The sequence below is a fragment of the Centroberyx affinis genome, unplaced genomic scaffold, assembly GCF_046629955.1.
Source record: "Centroberyx affinis isolate AG114_WGS23_722 - 3 ecotype Tasmania unplaced genomic scaffold, CSIRO-AGI_Caff_v1 ptg000498l_1, whole genome shotgun sequence".
Lineage (NCBI taxonomy): Eukaryota > Metazoa > Chordata > Actinopteri > Beryciformes > Berycidae > Centroberyx > Centroberyx affinis.
Window position 1 is genome coordinate 41,037 of NW_027279151.1, and position 21,022 is coordinate 62,058.

General features: G+C 43.8%; 1 protein-coding gene across 2 annotated transcripts; it reads left to right on the top strand.

Moving 5' to 3' along the window:
- Positions 1-187: 187 nt before the first annotated feature.
- setd2 (SET domain containing 2, histone lysine methyltransferase) lies at positions 188-19,877 on the top strand. Of its 2 annotated transcripts, none has more exons than XM_071517464.1 (21): positions 188-513; positions 3,629-3,650; positions 3,814-7,976; positions 8,101-8,232; positions 8,600-8,728; positions 9,133-9,256; positions 9,365-9,442; positions 9,536-9,633; positions 9,841-9,985; positions 10,548-10,682; positions 11,035-11,163; positions 11,277-12,356; positions 12,500-12,548; positions 12,626-12,992; positions 13,535-14,276; positions 14,469-14,594; positions 15,084-15,220; positions 15,361-15,472; positions 16,957-17,031; positions 17,258-17,359; positions 18,031-19,877. In XM_071517464.1, the coding sequence occupies exons 1-21, from the start codon at positions 479-481 to the stop codon at positions 18,190-18,192; spliced, it is 8,142 nt and encodes a 2,713-aa protein (XP_071373565.1). In that variant the 5' UTR covers positions 188-478; the 3' UTR covers positions 18,193-19,877. The 2 variants fall into 2 exon arrangements, with proteins under 2 accessions (XP_071373565.1, XP_071373566.1); XM_071517465.1 differs by lacking the exon at positions 188-513 and adding an exon at positions 2,104-2,182.
- Positions 19,878-21,022: the final 1,145 nt, after the last annotated feature.

Here is a 21,022-nt window from a genome sequence, read left to right on the forward strand (position 1 = left end):
AAAGTCTAATTTTACTTTTTAGTTGCATGTGCAGAGCTTCTACGGATAGCTCGGACCAAGGACCCGCTGTACACTCCAGGGTTCGCGCCAGCTGTGTTCCTTCATCATGTGATGTTGAACACAGCAGCCGCAGCCAGCAAGATACCGACGGGCTCAGTGTGGAATAAGTTATTCAAAGAAATGTTTATAAACTTGCAAGCGGATCGAGTTTTCGACGAACAACCACACTGCATACGTTGGCCAACTACAGACACTTTACTCTGGATTTGCTACATTACTCATTTGAGTCTACAATCTGCCATTCAGGTCTTGGCTAAGTTTATCAGCTCATGCTAGCTCAACACCAACATTCACCCAGGCTGAAGCGCAGCAGCAGAGCCAGTGAGCCGAGGATCATTTCCGACAACCCCGTATGGATTTGACGTCGGCATACACTGCTTGATGTTTTTGAAAGGGCCGATTGCTGGTGGTTTTGAAGATGGGGGACCCTTGTGACCTAAAGCACCTCGTAAAGTGAGTATATTGTCAACCGCTATGTTTTTTTTTTTTTACTTAATTTTGGCAACAACACCTGGCTACACACAACCAAGACAAAACATTAGCTAGCATGCTAGTGAAGCCGGGTGCAGGGTACACGGATCCATTATTTCCCGAAACGTATCTGAAATCCTTCCTCCATGTTCATAAAATTGGCAAAAGTAACAAGCTCCCCACCGATCCAGCAAACTTAGACGGCTATGCCAGACAAATGTACTTTATACAGTTGCTATTAGTCAAACATCAGTTAGTAAAATATAACTAACGTTAGTGTTAGCCTCCTTGCTGCTAGCTCCAGTTCGATAGTTAGTTAGCTAGCTCGTAACATTACTAGCTTCCCCCGATGCCAGTGGAGTGATGCTAAGTTACTCGGCTAGCTGTGAGAATAGATGCTTTTCTGTTTGCAGGAGCAAACGGGACTGTTTGCCACCGTTTCATAGTTTAAGACACATTGCGTTACCCCATATTGATAGCATTTTGCCAGCAGAGCATGTTTAACAGATAATATTAACACTGATCTGAGACATAAAGCGCGCATAGCACAGGACGAGCTATATTTAAAGATGGCCTACGACTGTTTGCAGTTAATGTTAGCAAATATAAGTTAGCTTAGCTGTGTTTTGTAAACCAACGTTACATTCGAATAGCTAATGCAATCTCACTCACTTGCTAACTACAGGTACATTGCGTGCATTGTAACTAGCTAATTCTGATAAAATATTGTAACAAACAAGGTTTGCCAGGTATCTTTAGCTCAGCGTTTTATTAGCCAGGCAAGATTCGGCGTTTTAAAAGGCCCTGTTTTGGCTGGCCCTCCTCCTCCTGCACAGGCCATGCTGTACTTAGTTTTCCAATTTATTTCAAATCCATCACTTTGATATGCTTTCTATAATAGCGTCCATGTGTTAGCTCTTTGAAATCAATGATCGCTCTACAGACACCCTTTGTTCTCTGTAGGTCAGCTTGTTTGATCCTTCCATGTCCAATAATGGAATCTGTTCTCTGCTTGCACTGTATCCATGTTTCTCCTCCATCTAGGAAAGTACTAGGTGGTCGACCATGATGGTACCATTTTTAAATCTTAGATGCATATTAGGTTTTGTTTTTACCACAGCAACAACACCATGCGAGATTAATGACCCAACAAACACAGGAAAGGCTCTATCTTTCCATCCCCTCGCAGACAAAAATATTAAGACGTGCAACGGTTCTCAGCCACATTGAAACAATAGATAACAGGAATCTCATGACGAGCTCTAGATTGAAGTCGTTTAACCGTTGAAGGCATGAGGCACTATTTATGGTCTTACATAGTCTGTAGAGACTATGCCCTTTGCACAGGCAAGATACACCATAATGTATGTGGGTTCAATTGTCTGAAACAAGCAAAAGTTATAGGTCTATTTTACATTTGTAGGACTTGCATCAGATGTCCATTATGTCAATATTTTAGGAGTTTAGTTGTAAGCTGCTATAGGCAAAAGTGCCTCAGTTCATGGCAACCTTATCTTTCTTTTTGTCAGGTGTGACATCACTTTGGAGGGCTCATTTCTCTGAATTGGATTATTCTTGGCCAGCAGCCTCTACAGGCCTACTAACCCTAGACGTGTTGCTCAATGGACGCTCTGCTCAAGTCAGAGATCAGGTATTAGACAATGCATTTTTAATGCAACTTGCAATGTATGTCTTGTTTAGTCTAGTTTAATATCAATTTGGGAATTAAATTCCATTTGGTTCCCAAGTTTTATTTTGCTTTGCTTGCAGTCTCTGCTGATCTGTATGGCATCTCTTGAGTGTTATTGATTGCAAGGTCATCCTAAGCCCAGGGCCCTGTCATTTGTCCCCTAATATTGAAGACTATGCTCCACAGTGCAGGTTATTTTCCTCATGCAACACCCCCTCTCCCCCCCTCTCTGGTGTTGGTAGCATTATTCATGGACAGCCTCCATATATATAAAGTGTTGACCTGTCATTTCATTCTCATGACTGGATGTGACAAAAGAGAGCACATCATTAGGTTGAGATTTTTTGTAGAGAATTTTCTTTTTTTACTGTGACCAAATATCAGTTGTGTTTGACAGTCTATGTAGTAGGCTGTTTCATTGTAGGCTATTTGTTATAGCTCTTCCCATGTAACTGAATGTCATTGTACAAGTGTCTGGTTTTGAAGGTCACAGGGAAAGGAAAAAAAAAATCCTAAAGGAATAAATGACCCAGTTGTTGCCTAGCACCCATATTGTAGCCTACCCTAAGGAAAACAGACAACGTTTAATAGAACAAGAATGGAGAACAAAAATCCTAATATCCATGACCTTTCTTATGTTGAGCAATCACATCTCTATGCTTCTTTCTCCTATGTTTTTTTTTTTTTTTATTGTCTTAGCCTTTTTATTGGTAACACCAGCACTCTCAGTCTGTGCTAAAGGGGCATATTATTTCAGTCTTGGTTTGAGGTTGAGGTTATTTTTGACACCAAATTATGAGATATTACAGGAGTGTGCTTTGGCAAACTACACACAGCCATAGGCTATATGAGTTGGACAAAGGCAGACCAAGAGAAAGTTCTGGTAGCCTAGTGAGAGTAGGCTACATGTCCTCTGTCCAACTAAATTTTAAATTGGAATTGCGTGTAGAAGTGTGCAGAAGAGAAACCTCAGAATGTTTAATCATTGGATCATCCCACCCTCCTTTGCTTTTGTTGTGTATATAGCTAAGTTCAAACAAGCATAAAATAGGTCAGGGCATTTTGAAAACAAGCTCCAAAAAACATCCTATTACTGACAATATTTTTTTAATGATTTAACAAACTTCATGAAACAAAGCTCAATTCTGCTAATTTTCAGTATAACAGGCCTCCTATACTTAGTAGATATTGTGCTAAGAAGTTGTTGGTAATTGAGAGCACACACAAACTTCTCACAGAAATGTTCACATCAACAAGCTGACTGGAGAATTTGGGTTAGGCTACTTTATGTCCCTCCTGATCATCTGCAAATTGTTCTATGTAGTGCTATGTCAGATGCCTCTGTGTTAATTGATTTCTGTCTTTCCTATTTTTTTGTCTTGCCATGGTGTTCTTGCATAACCGCAGAGAGGAGGGGAGTGGTACCTCGGTAAGTCTTAACTAAAAGAAGCTTATCAGCGTAAATATCTAATTTCACTTGAGCTTTTGATTAACTGTTTTTTTGTATAATACAGCCTGTATTTCTAATTTCACATTATATGGTTCAGAGAGCTTGGTTTACAGTCCTTTTTGTGGTTTTTCTTTTATTGTAGGTGACGGTGGAGGGCCTCTCCAAGGCAGCTCTTATCAAAAGCCTTTCTCCCAGAGTCATGCTGTCCAACCATCTCTTGCCTAAAGGGACCAAGACGAAGGTGAATCTCGAGGAGCAGGGTCGTCAGAAAGTGTCCTTCAGTTTCTCGCAGACAAAGAAGCCACTGCAGAGCCTGTTCTTCGTCCCTCCCAGCCCTGACAAGTCTCTTGCTGAACCTCCCTCTGCCTTGCCACTGGCAACCTCAGTCCCTCAAGACAAAGTAGGGCAGAATACAGAAAGTATAACTGAGCAAATACAGTCACCCACGGTGCCAACATCAATAGCAGAGACTGTTTCTCCTCAAACGCCAGTCTCCGCAGCCCCTAAACCGAAAACAGACCTAGCAAAGATGCATTTCAAGAAGCAAATTCTCAGTGTCTCTGTTACTGAAGAGAAACCGACATCCAGCATCGTGCCACAGGAACCACACTCTTCTGAACTGCAGGTTTTGATGAAATCCTCAAGTAAAAGTGGAACGGAATTCCCCACACCCCAGCCTCAGAATATTATCAGTGACTGCCCTTCTGAGAATGCTCACACAGAAGCGTCTGAGACGAGGGTAACCCCTAGCCTCAAGAAGCCAACTGAATCCTCAGGAAAAGATGGAGAGAGTTCCAGCAACAATGAGCAGGATAATAAGGTATACAAAAGGAAAACCAGGTCCCAATCTGATAGTGCTCCCCCTGGCTCAGAATCTGATGGCGATTCAGTCCAGATGTCTTCCAGCCACAAGTCAGTTGAATCCAAAAGTAAAACAAAGCCAGACAGCAGAAGCAAGGAGGTAAAAAAGTCTTCCTCTGGGTCAAATGTCGAGGAAAAGGAAAAAAGTTCCTCTAAGTGGTCAGAGAACCGCGAAAGGTCTTCTAGTTACTCAAAATCAGACCGTGATTCCAGACACACATCATCACGCTCATCTCGTTCAGACAAAGATCGCAGAAGGTCCAAGTCTAGATCACGGTCTAGATCAAGAGGCTCTCGGACAAGTTCATCCCACTCCAGATCAGACAGATCCAGAGGCGAGAGAGGGTCGCGCTCTGATAGGTCATACTATCATGATTCTGACCGGAGGTCACACAGGAGCTCTCCACGCAGAGAGAGAAGAGGCTCTCGTTCCCGTACTGACAGAACCCGGGACAGTTCTGACTCTGAAGATGACCATAGAAAGTATCGGACAAGGACAAGTGACTCCAGTAGATCATCCACCCATTCAAGCTCACAGAAAGACTCAAAATCATCTTCCTACTTGAAATCTGAGAAAGACTCTAAATCTGTAGATTCTCCTCACTCTTCAGAGATGGATAAAAGAACACAATCGTCAAAGTCTGAAAGAGCTTCAAAACGAACATTGGACTCTGAGTCCCAGCGCAAGTGCTCTCCTGAACTTGAGTCTAATTACCGTAAATCTAGCACCTATCACAAGTCAGAGACCAACGTTAAATCCACTTATTCAAGTCTGCACACCCATTCTCAAACATATGAAAGAAGACGCCAAAAAAGTAGCTCCAGTGACTCTGAGGCAGATCATAAAGGAAAGTCACAGGCCTCTGACAGAAGCTCTGGCTCTGAGGAGACCTGTAAAACCTCCCAAAAGAAAAGCAGTAAGCCAGACTCAAAGCAGGTGACCCCCTCTAAGTCATCTGTGAAAACAAGTGGAATTGATAGACAATCAAAGGACTTATTTCACAGCCCTAATAAGATACCAATACATTTAAGTCCCACAGAATCCCACTCTCAGAACGAAAAAGAAAAGTCAGATTCCCAACTAGATGGTACATGCCAGAGAAAGGAACAAGGCAACAAGGATGTCAAGGAGATGGTCTCATCCCTTGATAAGAATTTGCAAGAAGCATCTCCCAAGAGAATAAAAGAAACAAAGTCAAGTACTGAAATTGAGAATATGAATGCCTCACCTATAACCTCTCAGAACGTTTATGGTGGAAGCCTGCAGCATGTAAATGCTGCCCCAGGAACCTTGGCCATTGTGAAGGATAGCCTGTGTTCTAATAATCTACCAAATGTGGACTCTAATGCAGCTATCTTACATTTATGCCGTAGTAATGATAGTATAATATCCAGCCAGGACAACAACGTTGTTCAGTCTTCATTGGGGCCAAAATCCTTACTTGCTACAGCAGATTTACCTGTCGCAGACCATGTCCAGCAGAACACTATGCCAGAGAATGCTCAATTGAATAAATATGTGACTATCAACATGCAATCTTGCACAAGCATGGCTCTCAAATCTGATTCATTACGTCTTGAATCTGAGAATCAGCTGACGCATACAAGTGGACAGCAGAACACTGATTCAGTTAAGAAAAGCAGCAGTAATACAAAAAAGTCTCGTTGGGATATTGTTGGGCAGGACACCTCAGACAGTGATAATTCTCAGAAGGTACTTTGCGCAGAGAGTAAGCCTAGTGTTAAAAAGGTGATTTCGGTAAAAAAAATAGAGTTTTCTAAAGAAGTCAGCCAACAAGAGTCATCTGGAATAAAAGATGATATTCGGCGAGAAGCTGAGATACATTCCAAAACGGTGAAGCAGGCAGAGACCACTAAGCAGGAAATCAGCTCTGACAACATATCTATGAAAGGTGCACGCAAAGACCAAAGTGAGCCTTCACAAGCAGGCACCAGTGCTGACCACTCTGACTTTAAACCCACTGTTAATCAAAACACAAACATAGGCGAGCCTCTGCACATAAATGATACATCACAAGTTGACATAGTTATAGAGATGCAAAGTTGGAATGGTGATGGTCATGAAGAAAAATCGAAGGACGGTGCTCACAAGATCAAACCGGTTAAGAGAAAGTTACTGAATCAGGGTGGATCAGGAGAACAGAGTGAGGCCAGTGACAGTGACGACTCAGAGTATGACTCTGATTGCGGAGAGGCTATTAAACGATTGCACTCTGTAGTGGTAGTGCCAAAGAATTCTTCCCTAACATTGAATACACAGGACACGGGAGCCTCTTCATCCAGTCAAATGAATAGCTCAGAGCCGCAGCATGCTAATACAGCAGCTGACCTGAATATCAGTGAAGTCCCAAATCAAAGGCAGGAAAACGCTTCTACTGCATGTGGGGAGACCAGTGGTGCATGTGCTAATGTGAATGCGTCACCACATGACAGCATGTTGTGTCAATCCCAGAGTAATATGATTGATAGCACTAGTCAGTCAGAGGGTTCCAGCTCAATCAATGCCCAGCCTTACAAGACTCCTTATAACAGTGCCCATGAAAGACCAAAGATAAGTGCAACAGTGAACCAGATTCCTGCCCACAGCCTTGAGAATTCCAGGCAGTCTGAGCAAGGGCACAAACAGAATTATGTAAGTGGCAGAGATGGAAGGATGCACCCCCATTACCAACATGATGACTTCTCTGGTGCTGACAATATCAACAACAAGAATGGATTCAGCCTGGGTTGGGATTTCTCACAACCAGAGCAGCCCAGCAGTACATACCAGCAGCCTGATAGCAGTCATGGGCCACAGTTACTGAACCCTAAACAGACAGCAATCTCTCCCCCGGGACAGGAGTACAGGCAGAGTAATGCCTCCTGGAACCACCAACCCCCAATCATGCAGACCAGCAGACCACCCTACCTCCATGTGCTTGAACATTTTCAGGATCCTGCAGGTGAAGTTCATCCTGACTCTCTTACTAATGACCATGAGGAAGACAGTGGAGATAAAGCATTAAGTCTTAGAGAAACCGCAGTCGAATGCAATGGACCTAACACTCTAGGGTCATCAAGCTTTGTCCAAGGTCATGAAATAAGTAGCAACAGCAGGGGCTCTGCCAACGAAGGCTCTGCCATCCCTGACCCCCCTAGAGAAGACAACCTTAGGCCCCACAGAGGCAGGGGGCCTCCCAAGAAAAGGCGTCCAGAGATTGAGTCAGATTCAGACAATGAGGCAGAACCTGGGCCTGCGGTCAAAAGGGAGCGTCAAGGAGAAACGGATGTCTCTAAGGAAACTCCTGTTAAGGCTGAGGTGAGCCGCCCTTTACTCACTCTGCAGGACTTTCAAGATTCCAATAAATGGAGAGAGATGTCCAAGATTAAAAAGATGCCCCCTTATTTTGACTTGATTGAAGAGAACCTGTATCTAACTGAGAGGTAAGGTGTTGTCCAGCGTGGCTAACATTAAATAAGTTATTGTTTGTACATTGAATTACGCCATAATAAAACATGAAACTGTTATCAGACTTAAGCTTTGAAAACTGTTCAATGTTATTTGCAGAAAAAAGAGCAAATCTCATCGAGATATCAAGAGAATGCAATGTGAGTGCTCAATGCTGTCCAGAGAGGAGCGGTCTCGTGGAGTATTGGCTTGCGGGGAGGACTGCTTAAACCGACTGCTGATGATTGAGTGGTGAGTTGTTGCATACCACTAGAACTGTGACAGAGCATACAAGACATCCACATGTGGTTTATTAAATTTACTGAATGAAACAGTTTGCAGGGTTTCTACATGGGTTGGGAAATCTGGCAATGTGTGGAAAAATAACATGATGATTTCTTGGTCTTGAAAGGCTTACAAATTGCACAAAATAGTATGTAAAAATATTGTTCAGTCCCAAGTAGTACAAACATGGTTCTTTTGTATCTATCTGTCTATTTATTGTCTGTTTAGACCCCCTTACATAAAAAAATATGGGATTTTGAATTTGAAACTGCGTAGGAACTCTGAATTTGTTCACTCAGTGAATAAACTATTTCTTGAAATATTTTCTCCCTAGCTCATCACGGTGCCTGAATGGAGTGTACTGCTCTAACCGACGCTTTCAGATGAAACAGCATGCAGACTTTGAGGTTATCCTCACAGAAGACAAGGGCTGGGGATTACGGGCAGCTAAAGACTTGTCTTCGTAAGCTTCTTAAAAGTCTTCAATAAATGATGCTATGTAAAGAACATGGAAAGAGTTATATTCCAGAATGAAATATGCACCATTTGAACAAGTTGACACCTACTCTTCCAAAATGAAAGTAAAGCAGATTATGGGTTACTATTGAAGTTATGAGTCATCTTAAAGCCTTGGCTCACAAAATAGTTGTTTTTTAGGATAGAATCATCTGTGTGTACTGGCTGTACTTTCTGTGTGTATACTGACTGAGGAATTTCAGGTTGAATTTTTCTTTTTTTCCAAAATGTAAAATATAACACTTTGGAATGAAACCCTTCATATATGAGACAATTATTGATGTTCTTAAAACAATGTTATGGGGGGGAAACTGCCAAGATGATAGTCTCACTTTTTGATTGCCATTTCAGAAACACCTTCGTACTAGAATACTGCGGTGAGGTGTTGGACCACAAGGAGTTCAAAACAAGGGTGAAAGAGTATGCTCGCAATAAGAACATCCACTACTATTTCATGTCTTTAAAGAATAATGAGGTAAGCGTGGATATATGATGCATTATACATGAATGTTAATATTTCACTTGTAATTGGGCTTCATCTAGTTAAAGTGGGTGACAAAATATTTCCATTATTTCTCCTCAGATCATTGATGCAACACTGAAGGGTAATTGCTCTCGATTCATGAACCATAGCTGTGAGCCCAACTGTGAGACCCAAAAGGTACATTGGCTAAAAAACAGCCACCTCCAAGTTTACCAGTTCAGTTTACCTTGTTGGAAGCTGTCAAGCTTGATAATTTGTATCCCATTTCAGTGGACTGTCAACGGTCAACTTAGAGTTGGGTTCTTCACCACCAAGGCAGTCACTGCAGGAACTGAACTGACTTTTGATTACCAATTCCAGCGATACGGGTTAGTGTTTCCCATCACTTTGTTTTCAGCAGATTTGTTGTTGTTTTTTGGTTGTTGTTTTTTCACTCAAATTTTGCATTGTCCTTTTGTTCCATGCGTGAAAACATTTAAGCCAGCATAGTTGACATGTAACAAAAGATTGGTTATTTAACCTTTTAACTGGTGGTTTCATCTTGGTTTTCACCTCTCTCTTTCTCTTACCCACAGCAAAGAGGCCCAGAAATGCTTCTGTGGAGCTCCTAGCTGCAGAGGCTTCCTGGGTGGGGAGAACAGAGTTAGTGTTCGAGCAGCTGGAGGGAAGATGAAGAAAGACCGCAGTCGAAAGAAGGATACAGTGAGCGCTCTTACTACGGTCAGTTCATGTTTCATGTTTGAAAATGTTTTTCCGGTGTCTCTTTTGAATCTCTTGTGTCTCAATCATTTTTGAAATCTTTCTGAACAGCAATTACTGTATTTGCAAGAGCAAAAATTTCCTGCACCACTATGACCAGCAGTGATGTTGTTCAGGCATAACTTGGTCAGGTTTGTACAGGCATCAGGCTAATTGCTCTGAGAGCTCCAGTGACTGTTCTCATCCATAAATAACACAGTTGAAACACAAAAGACGGGTTATTTTAAGATTGCTTCCCATGCTAGTGGTGTCTGTCTGATATCTATGGGCCTATGTTACTTAATAGCCAAATCATTCAACTTAATTTCAACTGGCAGTCCACTATTTTGAATGAGATACAGGGCAGGTTTGTTTGAGAAAGTCAAATAGCTCGCAATCACTCAATGCAATGTAATGCAAGTAATTACAAACTGCATAATTATAAGATGATACATGTTTTGACTAATTATCTTGGGTCCTCTCCATGGTAATGAATTGTCTCAATATGTCTCTACACCGTTGTCCCATTGTTTTTTTTCCTCAGGTGGACGAGGAGCTGGAGGCACTACTGGAGAACGGAGAGGGACTGTATGATGAGAAAGAGGTGGTGTCTCTCTGCAGACTGATGGTCCGAGTGGAGACCATGGAGCAGAAACTCATCTGTCTCAAACTGATTCAAGTAAAACATCTGGGCTGTTCATGTGTCAAGTCTTATAGTCTAATAGATTGTCTATTTTTGTGATATGATTTGGGCGGCATGATGAAATATGTGTTGGTATTCCCACTTGCAGTAGGTAATATTAAGGTTGTATTGCACAAGGCAACAAGCACTTTAAAATGAATGTAGCAGCACAAAGCACTTTATCATGTATGTTTGAATGTATAAATGTGATAACTGTTTTTGCTTTTCTTATTTTATATATTTTATTTACTTATGTGTGTTTTTTGTCTGTTCTTAAGAGCTGCACTGAGGCAAATTCCTATCAACTGTGTTGACATGGCAATAAAGTATTGAACTTGAACTTGCACAGGATACTCAGAATCCATCATGCCTGAAGCAGTTCCTAGACCACCATGGTTTGTCGTTGCTGTGGATCTTCATGGTTGAGCTGTCTGAAGCTAAGGGTAACAGTGCCAACAACATCAAACTGCAGTTTGCGGTGAGATTTGTAATTGATTTCCCATTAAATTATCTCACATCACACTGAAATAACTTTGTTAATTATCTTATAAACCATCTTCTATTAACTGTTATCTACTATTCTGTTAACAGATTATGAAGACCCTAGCTGTGCTACCCATCTCTACTAAGAACATGTTGGAGGAGAGCAGAGTCCTGACCTTCATTCAGCGATGGGCCCAGATACACACTCTCCCACAGCCTCCTGAGATGGATGGCTACTCCAGTGAGAACACGTCACGTGCTCAAACACCCCTCAACACCCCTGATGGTTCCTCCACCAAACTGGGACCAGAATTGGACAGTGACACCCCCAAACGGGCTGTGTACCGCCGCCTCAAAATCATCAGTGAAAACAGTCTGGACAGTGCACTCTCTGATGCCAGCAAAGCATCTGATGGGAAGGAGGACGAGGAGGAGGAGGATGAGGAGGAGGAAGATGAATCTTCACGTGCTGGACTGCCTGATGGAAAACAGGTGAAGGCAGACCAAGTAGATGAAGCTGCAAATCCAGCAAAGGAACCAACGGAAGAATCAGTCAAAGAGTTGACAATGGAGAAACAAGAAGAGGCAGAAACAACTCCAAGCATTGAGCTCCAACCTCAAACACAGGAGGCGAAAGACAAAATGGAGGAGTTGGAGATAGAGAAGAAGGATGTTGACATGAAAGAGGATATGAGTGAGGCTCTGCAGGATGCAACTGAAGGGCCAAATGAGACTTGTGACGAACAGAAGGAGAGTAGGGAGGAGCAGACCAGTCAGGCAGTGGAGGAGGAGAAGGTAGAGGTTGAAGGAGAGCAGCCCACCATTAATATTCAAGAGCCTGAGAGCGAGTCCACCCAAATGGAAGTCACTGATGCTCCGTCTGAGCCGCCTGCAGAGCATATGGAGATCCAGGCAGAGACAAAAGAGGCTGAGAAAGCTACTGGCAGTGAGGAGCAACCTGGTGAATCTACCACTGATGTTCCCCCCAGCTCTGAGACCCCAGAGGCCAGTATAGCCTCTGAGAGCACAGTGGTCCCAATGGAGCCCTCAGTGGTGGGAACTCCTTCTCAGGATGAGGAGGAGGGTGTCTCAGATGTGGAGAGTGAGAGGAGTCAGGAGCCCCAACTCAGTGCTGTGGACATTGGTGGTATGGCAGCCAGGCTCCTGGAAAGCTGGAAGGACCTGAAGGTAAGTCCAAGCAAATGCGGTCACATGCTTAACAACAGACAAACATACACAAATGTATTTTTTTCCCCCTTTTTCTGTTTGTCAGCTGTTGGCATGTTATTGTATTCTTAAGTTTGAAGTTAAAGTTCTATTACCCTTTTTAGGAGGTGTACAGAATACCAAAGAAAAGTCAGGTGGAGAAGGAAGCAAATGGTAAGATCATTACAGTGTCTCTTTTCACTTTAAATTCTTTTGGTATGTCTTTGAATAATTTGATTGTCCCAACACAGATCGCAGCCGAGATCGAGATGCAGCTTTGACGCCACGCACCCCTTCTGGTAGCCGAGAGCGTGAAAGGGAGCGAGAGAAGGAGAGGGAGAGGGAGCGCGACCGAGACCGAGACCGAGACCGGGACTATGACAGAGACAGAGATCGAGACTGGGACAGAGACCGAGAGCGGGAGCGGGACAGGGACAGGGACAGGGACAGGGACAGGGACAGGGACAGGGACCGGGACCGGGACCGGGACCGGGACCGTGACCGTGACCGTGATCGAGCTTCTGACAAAACCCCCCGCAGTACGGAACGACGGAGGAGACGTTCCACTTCTCCACCGCCCTCATCCTATGAGAGGAGCAGCCGACGTACTGAGGAACGGTAAGGAGTCTTGTTGTCTTCCAGCATAGTACATGCCCTCCAGGGCATCACGAGGCAAATTCAGGTCAGTCAGTCAGGGACACTTGGTGAGATGATGCGCTTCATCAGATGGCGTCTAGAGGGCGTCTTTGACTGAGATGCAGTGTTTCCCGTACAGCGTCAAGTTGGTCAGTGTATAGAAATGTATCTAAATCGATCTCTGATGCGCACATCACGTCATTGGAAATGCACAGACCAGCAGCATTGTACTCAATCCACAGAGTCTCCTGCTGTGAAAACAAAAGTGAAACTTAACATTCCACAATTTGCTCCAAACTCGCCTGTGTTAGTAACGGATTTGTAAACAGCAACATGTCTTCTGCTGCCCTGCAAACTTTAGCGGTAGGTAACGTTATTACCTTGTGGTATTTAAGTAACATTATGGAATTGGGTAATTGAACCACATGCGCTGTGGGTCTGTACAGGATCTGTGCTTTTTACAATTGCAAATCAGCAAAAAGGTTTTGTCATGCAACCAGGGTCTCTTTCTTCTGTGTTTTTAGGTTTGACCCATCGAACAGCAACAAGACACCAAGGGTGGTTGGTGGGAAGGAGCGTAACAAGCTGTCCACAGAGGAACGCAGGAAACTGTTTGAGCAGGAGGTTGCTCAGCGGGAAGCCCAGAAACAGCAGCTTCAACAGCAGCAGCAGCAGCTCCAGACTATGGCTTATGACCCCAGTCTGGCCTATGCCTCCAGCCCTGGCTTCATCACCTACCCTCCTGGATACCCCATCCAGACCTTCGTGGACCCCACCAACCCCAACGCAGGAAAAGTATTGCTACCTACCCCTTCAGTGGAGCCCATGGTTGCCACCCTGAACTATGAACAGACTCCTCCCCAGCCTCTTATCTCAGAGCTGGGACTGACCTCTCCTTCCTCCACTTCCCAGGCCCCTCCAGTCTCTAGCCTCTCTCAGCACATCACCACCAACCCACTGGAACTTGCCACCGGCGCCCCCCAGCAGTATTCCCAGCCAACTGTAGCAGCCCAGGACGCAGGGGTCGCCGTCCTGTCTGTCCCTGCCCAGACGGCCCCTCAGGTGCAGGGCCAGCAGAGCTACACCACCCTGTGGGACCCCACCACCCAGCAGGCAGTCACTGTGCAGACCCAGCCAGCGCAGCAGTACGCTGCAGCCCCAGCACAGGCTCAGACGCAGACGGCCATCTATTACCAGGGCCAGCCATGCCAAACCATCTATAGCATCCCCACTGCCTACCCTCAGGCCAACACTCCTGTCATACAGGTACGGCCCCACTCACCATTCACTATTCTTATCCTCTGATGTATGTACTTTGCTTTTCTTATTACTAAAGTGGTGTGCAGAGTAGCTCAATTTATGTTGTCGTATCATAAATGTTGAAAACCCTAAACACACCTTGATAGATTTCTGTAAATTCTGTAGGACATATGTGATCTGATTGTTCTGTTTCTGAAGGCATACACTGAGCCCACTGCCAGCTACCTGCATGGCCAGCCTGTGTATACAGGCCACCAACAAGGAGTGGTGGTGCAGCAGGGAGGCACAGTCACCACCATTGTCACATCCCAAACTGTCCAGCAGGTAATCCCTCCTATCTCTGAAGCTTATGGAATAAGAAGAAGCTGCACCAAATTTCTGACAGCTAACTAAAGATAAAGATTTTCAGGAATATAGTGTTCTGATACATGTGGATTTGAGACAACCTATACCTCAGTCTGGCCACAAGGGGGTGTGAGTGTTGTATACATGAAAATTATGAATTTCATTAGCGCCACATCAGTCCGAGACCAGTCTCATGCAATGACAAATTGGCATTTAAGATGTGATTAAGCATGGGTACAATTAAGGACTGGACTTAATCTATTTGGATTTTGTATTTGGGTAGCCTTTTGTAAACAACAATCACAACGACAATAATGGTATATAACAACAATTGGTATCAAACATGTAGCTGAAGTTAATTAGGTTCCTTCTCCTAGAAAATCCCAGAAGCTATTGTAAGTATTTTGAAGTGAAGTTAAATTGATTTGCTGCTGATCCCTTGTTTCCTAATCTCTTTCTCCTCTCCAGGAAATGATTGTACCCAACAATGTGATCGACCTGCCTCCTCCCTCTCCACCCAAGCCCAAAACCATTGTCCTACCTCCAAGTTGGAAAGTGGCTCGGGACCCTGAAGGCAAGATCTACTACTACCACATTGTCACAAGGTTGGTATTGCTGTGTGTCTGCGTGTATGTTTGTCTGTGTATCTGTAATGCCCCTGTACATATTTCTAACTTACATTCTCTGTCTGTCTCTCTCTCGCTCTCTCTCACTCTTTCTCGCTCTCTCTCTCTCTGCACACCAGGCAAACACAGTGGGACCCTCCAACCTGGGAGGGCAGCAGCGATAATGCTAGCGTGGACCATGAATCTGAGATGGATCTGGGAACACCCACCTACGATGAGAACCCCTCCAAGGTGAGCTTTTATCAGCGATCATTTTCTCGGTACTGGCCAGTGCTTCATATATGATTGTCTATGCAATATAGGTGTAATGTTTTTGTGTTTCACTAATATATTTTTGTAAAGAACCAACTGTGTAAACTAAACCCACGTTACCTCATTTGACAACGTGAAAATATCCTCTTTACTTTTTTGTTCGGTTCCCAGAATGTTTATGCTTGGATGCAAAACATGATTATAGTGTTTGTTCCCTGAAGTAATTGAAGATGCTGCACAAGTGATTACTTTCAGCTGTGGCTCAGGTCTGGAAGAAAAAAATTAAAAACATTCGGCACGATACCATATAGTATTCAATGAATGTTATGACTTGGATGACAACTCATCCTACTTGTAAAAAGGCTTCATCAGAGTAGACATGTGGAGATGAAGATTTGAGGGGAGAATCTACTGTAACTCGAAGATCATCATGCCCCCCTCCCCTCCTCCCTCCCGCTCTCAGCTGTCTGTCCCTTAGCCCCAAGGCAGTCAGGGGGAGGGATGGCTCAGCTCATCTCCTCTTCCTCTGCCTCGTTTGTTTTCCCTCTTCATCTTTATCCTTCCTTTGATGATAATGGAAACCATCTGGGAGACCTTGCATTCGTTTATTTGCGGTTTCTCGTTTTAGAGTCTAACTACGCAAGTGTCCCTTTTGTCTCTGAGATCAATTTTTAAAAGATGTAACAGAATTGAAAAAGCATGTAACAAAATCGAGATGGAGAGATCCTTTTTTTTTATTATGGGATATTTCCCACCAAGAGCCGCTACAAGGTCATGGACCATTTCCCAGCTTGTGCTTAGATAGAGACTGTGTCCGTGTCCAGGTCTCGAAATAATGCCCTGTGCTCCACTTGTAAGCCATTCTGTTTCACCCTTTCTGGATTCCTCTCCATGGCACTGTCTCGACTCTGCGGGCATAGTGCCCCTCTGGGAGTTTGGAGATCTATGTGTGAATCCTTTGTGCTTGCCTTTGATCCTCACCACTCTGTTATGGGCATAGTCAGTCAGCTGTTGCCTGTCTGCCTTTGTTGTTGAGGGTTGGGGCCAGAGGGAGCGTCCTGGCAGGATATCCCCGCTTTGTGTGGCTCCTGTAGAAGGGCTGGTGACCAGGTGCTGTTTGTTGCCCCACTGACCTTGATAGCTGCTGTTCTGCAGCCAGTTGCCATGTTTGATTGAGCCGGTGCACGGGTGTGGCCAGCACAACCTTACTTGTACTATTTCATCTGCAGAATGTCCATATGCCAAAGCTGGATTTTTGTCAATATGAAATGGTGATGCCGTCTGCCATTACAGCTGAGAAAATGTCTTTGTCAAAGTAGTGAAAGGAGTAGAATATGATGAGGGGGTTACTTTATGTCAGGTTAGACTTGCAAAGCCAGGCTTTTAACATGAAACAAATGGCATTTCTTTAAAGAGAAAAAAGGCTTAATGATACGATTCCTCTCTCCTATTATGTTTTACAGTTCTCCACTAAGACAGCTGAAGCAGACACCTCCAGTGAACTGGCTAAAAAGAGTAAAGAGACATTTCGCAAAGAGGTGAGCCAGAGTCTCTGCAAGCAATGTTCTCTGTCCTATGATGTGACTTTTTCACTGTTTGATCTTCTCCACCTTTATCCAATTCAAGCTATGCAACTACTTCCATCTCTTTGCCATTCCGACAATCTGCCGCTGTCGTATTTATTGGTTGCAGAGATAGGGATGTAAGTTTTTACATATTATCCTGTTTTTAACATGGTCTTCTGTATATGTGTGTGTTACTCAGATGTCCCAGTTCATAGTGCAGTGTCTAAACCCTTATCGAAAGCCAGACTGCAAATTAGGACGCATCAGCAACACGGATGACTTCAAGCACCTGGCTAGAAAGGTAAGACTGATCCCATTTGTTAAACAATTGGGTGTTTATACATGCATTTAGACTCTCCATTAATGTGGGGAACCTTTCATCTTTTCTTGGCCTCTCAGTGGTCAGAGCACATGAATGAAAGTATTGGTCAGCTCTTAACTTAAAAGGAAAAGTTCTCAAAGTTTCCCTCAGACCAGAACTAAATAGTTGAGCTCCCACGATTTCTTTCTCCAGCCAAACAATGTTTTTGTACTCTGTTTTTGGAGGAGACTTGGAACACATTGTACATGTAGACTATTATCTCCCTCTCTTTGTTTTACTCATTCCTTTCTAAAAGCCATTTCAGCCAGCATTTCTTCAAAGGACAACAGTCTTTTTTTTCCATGGTTCTTGGTGGGTCTATGGATCGTCGACCACAGCTCTGTGGGGACTGGTTTATATTGAGTGCCACTTGGACATACCAGGACTCTGAGAGCATTGGCACAATAAACAGAGAGATGATTTTGGCTTCACCCATTTAGAGCTTGAGTTTCATTGTCTCACATTATAAAGGACAAAGTCACTGTAAGAGATGAATTAACCACCCAGCCACCCCTCTACCACTTAGTTATACATCTTAGTTATGGTATTCACTATAATCTGTTGACAGGAGAAATGTCTAACTCTTTTCTTCTCTCTGTCAATCCCACTAGCTAACTCACGGTGTTATGAATAAGGAGTTGAAAGCTTGCAAGAACCCCGAGGACCTCGAGTGTAATGAAAATGTGAAGCACAAGACCAAGGAGTACATCAAGAAGTACATGCAGAGGTTTGGCTCCGTGTACAGGCCCAAAGAAGACACAGAGTTGGACTAGCCTCCGAGGCCGCAGAAGATGCACCTGCTCTGGGCTAAACACAAGAGACGCACAGATCTGCCTTTCCACTCACTCCTTCATGTATGAATCAGCCAGCCTGGACCGTGAAGTCGTTTCATACGCATATTTATGACTAAGACTGAACTGCTGCCCAGAAAGCTCTCCGGGCCCTGTGGTCTGCGGAGGGGCCCTAAACTAGAGACTGTCAAGAGACTCAAGTGTCACTGACTGACCGGAGAGTCCAGGTGAAGTGTTGGCAGAGGCCGACACTGAGGGGTGCTACAGAGACTAACGTTTTCACTGACATGTTTTGATTTTTAGCATTTACCCGTTTGTGGCTCTTAAATGTTCCCAAGTTGATCACCTCAATTCCACTTTTTAAACTCTTCTACCCCTGACTGAGGATTACTGAAAGGAGTCAACATTGGAATCATGTTCATGAATTGCTCTTCATTACTTTCCGCTGTTAAAAATGGATCAATGTGAGAAAAAGAAGTCCTTTTTTTTTTTTTTTTTTTTTCCTCCATAGGACTTTTTTCTTGTGTGTGCTTCAAATCCCCCCCTCACCACTGACTCTGTATCTGGTGCTGCTTTTAGCTGGGCTGTGGAGGTCTAAGCTTCCACTCCTCAAACCCTGCCTTCTAACCACAAGACTTTGGAGCCTCTGTTGTTTTATGAATGCATGATGTAGGCTGAGGTCAGGTTGGTATCCTTATGGAAATTCCTACATTTTCCAGGTCTCCTGCTCCAAGTAGTATGTCCTCACCAACAAGTGGGAATATTTCACATGAACGGGAAGCCTAAGTCGTAGTTCAGTTGTTTTATATTGAGCTTGTGCTCATAATACACTCGCGGATCAGCCAGTGAACAGCAGGTTGGCAACGGGATTACCGATCAATGTTTTCATGTCTTTTATCAATTTATGTATGATGAAGGGAGCAGGGTTTGAATGCTATGTTTGACGTGTGGTTTAGCTATGTGTCAGTTTTCCCCATATCCTGTTCAGTCCCCCCCCCTCCCCCCCATCAGCTTGTACCTGCCCTGTTCCCTTTTCACAGGAATGGTTGTAGCATTGCGATTTTAACAGTTTCTTAACATCTTGTGTGTTATTGCTCTTTTTACCATAGTAAGTCCTTGTTAGACATTAGAGACGCTTGGACTGTCCTCCTCTGCAAACTCTTGCTCATTAATGTCCAAGATTTGTCTCGGTGTCATGGTTACTGTTTCATTAGCATTGGGTCATTAATTCATCATGTTTCAGCCCATTGCATTGCATTAAACAATGTTCCAACATATGTATATTGCTTTATATGTGAATATATTGAAAAATAGTTTTGGGAATGTTTAAATAAGCAAATACTTTGTAAAAGGACTATTGTTCCATGATTGAAAGTGTAAATATGTGTAATATTACAGAGCTGTACACAGGGGGGTCGGGTCAGGGGGCAGTGAGCCCAACCAGCCTCACCAGCTCAACCCTCCTGTTGCAGTTCCCACATCAGTCAGTCAAACCTAGGACCCCACTGACTCACAGCCCTCTATTTTATTTCAGTGGTAGGGGTGATTTTCAGTTCAGTTTTTTGTTTATTATTATTTTTTTTCTATGTACAAAGTAAGTTTCACCCTACTCTTCTGTAAGTATTGTGTAAGCACATTGTCATACCGAGTGTACAAACATTTTAAAAGACAATAAACTTTTTTGTAAAACAGAGTCTCATTCCTTGCCGAGTAATTGTATTGAGTACCCATGGGTGTCGGTTAAACAGACCCAAAACAGCTCTAACCAAGTGACCTCTCATGCATGATTAACTACTGAGTGCACACCCAATCCCAGTTTAGATTGGCTCACTCCTCTAATAAGGGGTCTGCATGGTGCGACTGCCACTACGGCGCGTACGCACAGACAGTGTTGTGCCAGATGTTTGGCCCCAGTAAGGGGAATCAAAGTGATCGACTGCTTTCATTAGAGACGTTCAGCGCGCTCTAAATATGGAGGCCTGTGACGAGCGGAGAGAGAGACGCCTCCGAGCTTCCCCTCTCCTCTGTCCCAACCCCCTCCCAGTATATGTGCATTCCGCAGCCCCATGCCTGCGCGCCCCAGACCGCAGTTAAGCAATCCCGTCTGGAGTGCGTGACGGCATGTAACGCTGCCCCGGGCCATGCAACATGCCTGCTCCCACTTAGAACTGAAGGCAAAGAGATCATTAACAGATTTCGGCTCAGAGCGGAGCAGAGGGGGAGCTGGAATCAGATCGCGTCTCAGAGAGAAAGAAGAAACTCGCAGAATATTTTGGATGGAGCTATTATTTTACGTTCACCCTCAAACCATTAAATACCTCTTAACTGATTTCCCCTAGGGCTTGGGATAGGAAATGTTCTTATACACTAAAACCCTTGATAAGGAATGGGATATGCCAAGTAAGTCCAAACTTCCTCACTGTGCAATCCATCAAGTGTTTTTTATATTTTGCTCTGAGTAACAGCTATGTCTCATAGGACTGCGCTTGTGGTCCAATTCAGGAACAATGTCGTTATCAAAATTCCTCGCAAGTTAGAAACACAACTGACACTTGAAGAAAAATCTTTCATTTGCGTTGCTATAACTACTGAGACACACAACTCACACTGCCTTTCTAAATGATATAGGCAGTGTGAAATTTGATGCTGAGCTGCTAATGACCCAGGACCAGTGAATAATATGACACTTCCCAATATAAACCTTTAGATATCAAATTGGTGATGTTTGTTCAAGACTATACACACATTATGATCACATTTACTTATCTGCAGTATACACACAGACACCTGCATGTTGTTCTATGCAGATTTG

What these genes read in the sequence shown, in the direction of transcription:
- setd2 (XM_071517464.1), top strand. Translation starts at nt 479, where the DNA reads ATGGGGGACCCTTGTGACCTAAAGCACCTCGTAAA. An exon ending in TCTGTCTCAAACTGATTCAA is followed by an intron (nt 10,683 to 11,034) that starts GTAAAACATCTG and finishes GAACTTGCACAG; the next exon opens with GATACTCAGAATCCATCATG. An exon ending in GGTGGAGAAGGAAGCAAATG is followed by an intron (nt 12,549 to 12,625) that starts GTAAGATCATTA and finishes GTCCCAACACAG; the next exon opens with ATCGCAGCCGAGATCGAGAT.